A 4,627-nucleotide genomic window follows, 5' to 3' on the forward strand; every position below is an offset into this window, starting at 1 on the left:
TCACATTCAAAATAATTGTTCCAACTTCTAATTTCGCATCTAATTTCGCAGTAGTCTTAACAAATCCATACCTTTTATTCTTTTTATCCATCTAATACCCCTATTTGTTCCTTTAAAAACAACCCCATATAATATTATATAGGAATTAAAAGTTATATATCATAATGAAAGTATATTTTCAGAAATGATACCAAAGTGAAGTATATTTCTAATTATATCTAATTTATTTTAAAAAGTGTATTCAACTATTAAAATTAATAAAAAAATTATTTTATGTTTTTAATAAAAGTTTAAATAATCTAAACACTTAAAAAATTTAATGATTTATTATTTTGAAAAATAGTAAGTTTGCTAAAGCTACCAAATTAGTTATCGTGTCGTGGGTAATTCGATTAGAGCCCTACTCATGAAAATAAAATTTGAATCTAATTTGATATAAATTCGGAATCTTTAACATTATTGAAAGTTTTACATAAATATTTTTGCAATTTACCAGACCTTCAACATCAGGACGTATACATTCTCTTTTTCGCTCTTATCTTTACACAAAAAATAGATCCTGCATTCATCCATAATCATTGAATTGTCCATAAGAATCTTTACAATTCGAGTATCAAGGCAGAGGTGTTCTATTTGGATCTTCAAGGTTTGGTTATAATGGAGGAGAGTGGTTGCTACTTTAGAGATATTAGGAAAATTAGGCATTATTGATTTAAGAGCAAGAAGGAGTACAAATATTTTTTTGTCGGAAGGAGGAGTACATTTTTGTTGATCAATTAATCTACAAAAGTTAATAGTTCCATTTCAATTATAGCTATGTTATTAAAGAAACCTAAAAGAAATCTGACCAAAAAAAAATAACTTAAAAGAAATAGTTATTTTAAGAAAAATTAACTTTGATTTCCTCACAGAACTACTGGCTTAAGTTTCACTATCATTACGTATGTTAAGTTTCTTTTTTTGAATTATTAGTTTCTAAAAGCAATTAGTTGGTTCTGGATTTATGAATTTTTTCGGTGGTAAGCTTTGAGAAGAAGCAAAAGTTCCATGACTAAAGAAAAATCTATTTTCCTAATTTTTGATTAACAAACTTAACTTATCAAATATCCTGATCCATCCAGCTCATATCATGCAAGACATTTATTTAAATAAAACTTACCAAAACCCCTTCAAAACAAAAAAAGTTAAATCGAACTCACCAAAAACTTCTAAACCAACTAAATGTAACTGGTGTGTTCAAAAAGATAATACAACAAAATTATTCACATGAATTTAGGGATTTCTTTAATGATCATGGAAGTGAAAAAAGAACAAAATGGAGACTGGAAAACTAATTGAAGCTGAACAAAAAAAATATGGTCTGATTCTCACTTAATCAAATGTTACCTATATGTTTGGTAGGGAAAATTGTAGAACCCTGATTCTGAAATCAATCTATCTAAATCCTCTAATCCAACAAAAAAATCATCTGAGACCACCATACTTTCATTTTCATTACTAATTGCAGTACTACCGCTTGTCTCTTCAACCACTGGATCAATATTTTCTTCGATCTTTACCGGCTGCTGTTGGAACATTATGGATGACCACAAAGGAGTTGTTGGAGAGGCAGTAGAAGTTTGTTTTGGAGTCGTCACGGAGCTGTCCTGATCGGAGGAAGAAGGTTTATGCGCGGTGAATCTGGGGCGGTTTGTGCCAGCGAGAGAACTTCTGCGAGTTGGTTTGCTGTGGTTGTGCTCCGCTGAGTTATATGTTATGATAAACATTCCTGGATCAGTGCAACTTTGTTCTACTTGCTTTCTTGCTGAACATCCTTTTGAACTGCTACACTTGTAATAACTCCTGCAATTCATTTATTTCCATATAAATTAATCACAATTTCTGAATAATATGTCATAACTAAGTAGCTAGCCACAGTTTTACAATGTTTATCCTGTGTATTGTTTGTATATATATGTACCTTGGATAAGGGGAACCCTTGATAGGTTTCTGACCATATTTACGCCAAGCCCAGGAATCAGCAGATTGGCCTCCAGGCTGCAGCACCACTCTTTTGTGTTGATTCTTTCTGTTCAAGACAGAAAAAACACCGAAATATCAGTAAACTAAATTAATTTTGAGTTAAAAAATTTATATTTCAGTCCCAACAGACTTCTAAAAATGAACTGCACGTAGTTTTAGCTTCAGACTTCTTGAAATTCTTATTCCGCCACAGGAGGAAGGAATCAACTTGTAAACAATAAGATTAAGCAAACAATTAACAGACAAAACTCACCTCTTTTTGTAATTTACTGCATGAATTGTGCTGCTCTTAGCATTCTCTTTCATCTTAGTCTCTTCTAGCTCCAACTCCAAATCTTTACCACTGGACGAAGAACACGATGAAGTACCAACGGAGGCTTGTGAGGAAAAAGAATTATCAACCACTGGCTTGTAAACTTGATCCATTGAAAGAAGTGCATCATCATTATTATCAACAAATTCGGCTTCAAAAATACGAGGAAAATCGAAAACAAAATCATCGAAAGACGAAGACAAATGATCATCAGTACTAAATCCTCTGACCATGGCTTCAAGACCCCAATCTTCTTCCATGCTTGCAAATTCTCCCATCACAAAACTTGTATGAAAATATAACAATAATAAGATAAGCTCTTTATGTTGTGAAGATGCGAAACGAAGTTTTGTGATATATAAAGAGAGATATCAAAGTGTGTGAGTTGCGTGTGTATTGAGATAGATTGTTAGGCCGCAATGTGCGAACCAACTTGGGGAGAGTTTAGCTGTTTTCGAGTATATAAAATTGACTTTAGTAGAATGTCAAAGCGCAACGCGCATTCATCTTTACCAGGCTTTGCTTGTTCTATTTTAGTAGTATTTGACCAAGAGAAAATGAATACGTTTGTGACTCATGGGATATAAACGCCAAAAGTTTGCTTTTTATTTAATACCAACTGCATCACGATCATAGGATTGCCATCACAAATTTAAACATTATCCTTTGAGGCTTTAACTAGTGTCTAACGTCTCATTCTATTGGAGGGATTGCAAAAGAAAGTTTATAAATTTTCATTTCGCAGATACTATTTTTCTTAGTTTGTTTGCAATATTATTATATTTTAAAAATTATTACAAAAATACTGTTTATGATCAAAATTAATCATATATATAAAAAAAAATTGCGTTTTCACAAAAATGATTGATTTTTTTTTGTTTACATTTGAGCCTGGATCCGATTGCAAAATCGGATTTTTACAAAAAAATTGAAAAATTATATTTTTGAAGATACAATTTTAAAATTTTGCATTTTTGCAAAAGAAACTTTAGAAAAACGTATTTTTCAAAGAACCTCATCTTTCAATTTTAAAAAATTATATTAATAAGGCAAATCGGCTACCAAACAAGATTCCAAATCGACAGGAACAGATCTCCTATCGAAAATAAGACCGAGAAATAACAATAACTCCCTCGCTAAACAGTGAGCGACCATGTTGACGGATCGTGTAATAAAAAAATTTAATATTTAACTCCACTAGCATTCTAAGACACTTCATAATTATACTATCAAAAGGAGACCATATATTAATCTTAGTGCGAATAGCTTGTACGTACCACTATCAAACAATCCCATTGTGCTAATCCCATTCTAGCACCATCTCCCTTCGGCCACAAGATTTGATTCAACTTAAAATTTCTTTTACTTTTATTGCAAATTCTGGTTTAACCTCTCCCTTGAACACTTCTGATCTAACTTGCACGACATGACCTTGATCGTCCCTTTCTAGCAAACCAACACCATAATTCGAAGACTCGAAAAATAATACAGCATCTGACTGGACTCAAGAACTTGCTCCGTCTCCTTGTTACATCTCGATACAGAGCCTCCGTCAAATTATCTTGGATTTTTTTTCACTTTACAAGATACCTCTTTTTTTCACTTTATAAAATACCGCTTTACGGAAAGCACTACATAATTTATTTCACTCTTTTAATTATCCCCACCAATCCATTCTTTGCCTGCCAAATACTCCAGCACATGGTTGCTATCTCCATGAACATCACGTCATTTCCTGTATGTTCCAGCATTTGCTTTATTTATTCATCAGAAGTATAACCATCTGCACTTTGATTAAAATAGCTTCTGCGTCTCCAACATTGATTAGCAAAGGGAAAATGACTAGAATATGAATAATTGTTTCAGCACCACCATTGTTAGAGATGCACAAAAGGTCTATCGGGCCGGGTTTTGACCGGGCCTTAAAGAGCCTGGGCTTTGATCGGGCCGGACTTTTCGGATTTTGATTTTGACCGGATCGAGCCGAGTCGGGCCGGACTTTCGGAAAATGTCAGAGCCTGTTTGGGCCCACGAGACGGGCTTAACCGAGCTTTTTTTCTGGCCGGATCGGGCTTTTTTCTAATTTAAATCGGATCGAGTATTATTAGAGATTCCGAAGAATACATATGTTAGCAACTAGATCATCGTAAAAATGTATTAGTTTAAATGGAATATTTTATAAAAACATTACTTCGTTGAAAATATTTAAGTTCGGCAAAAAATAAACATGTTTATAGAATAATATGTTTTATCATTGTTATGATAACAATAATATCGAAATATATATAGTGT

At 32.8% G+C, this 4,627-nt stretch overlaps 1 protein-coding gene across 1 annotated transcript; it reads right to left on the minus strand.

Annotated features, from left to right (window-relative positions):
• Positions 1 to 1,116: 1,116 nt before the first annotated feature.
• Positions 1,117 to 2,751, minus strand: LOC141695025 (WRKY transcription factor 22-like). The gene is made up of 3 exons (XM_074499250.1): positions 2,276 to 2,751; positions 1,961 to 2,068; positions 1,117 to 1,842 (listed from the first exon to the last, which is right to left on the minus strand). The coding sequence occupies exons 1-3, from the start codon at positions 2,611 to 2,613 to the stop codon at positions 1,383 to 1,385; spliced, it is 906 nt and encodes a 301-aa protein (XP_074355351.1). The 5' UTR covers positions 2,614 to 2,751; the 3' UTR covers positions 1,117 to 1,382.
• Between the last annotated feature and the right edge of the window lie 1,876 nt (positions 2,752 to 4,627).

Source organism: Apium graveolens, chromosome 11 (genome assembly GCF_009905375.1).
Source record: "Apium graveolens cultivar Ventura chromosome 11, ASM990537v1, whole genome shotgun sequence".
NCBI classification, from domain to species: Eukaryota; Viridiplantae; Streptophyta; class Magnoliopsida; order Apiales; family Apiaceae; genus Apium; species Apium graveolens.

Coding starts and splice junctions, on each gene's coding strand:
- LOC141695025 (XM_074499250.1), bottom strand. CDS start 2,613: ATGGGAGAATTTGCAAGCATGGAAGAAGATTGGGGTCTTGAAGCCATG. Junction 2,069..2,275: donor GCAGTAAATTACAAAAAGAG/GTGAGTTTTGTC, acceptor TGTCTTGAACAG/AAAGAATCAACACAAAAGAG. Junction 1,843..1,960: donor AAGGGTTCCCCTTATCCAAG/GTACATATATAT, acceptor AATGAATTGCAG/GAGTTATTACAAGTGTAGCA.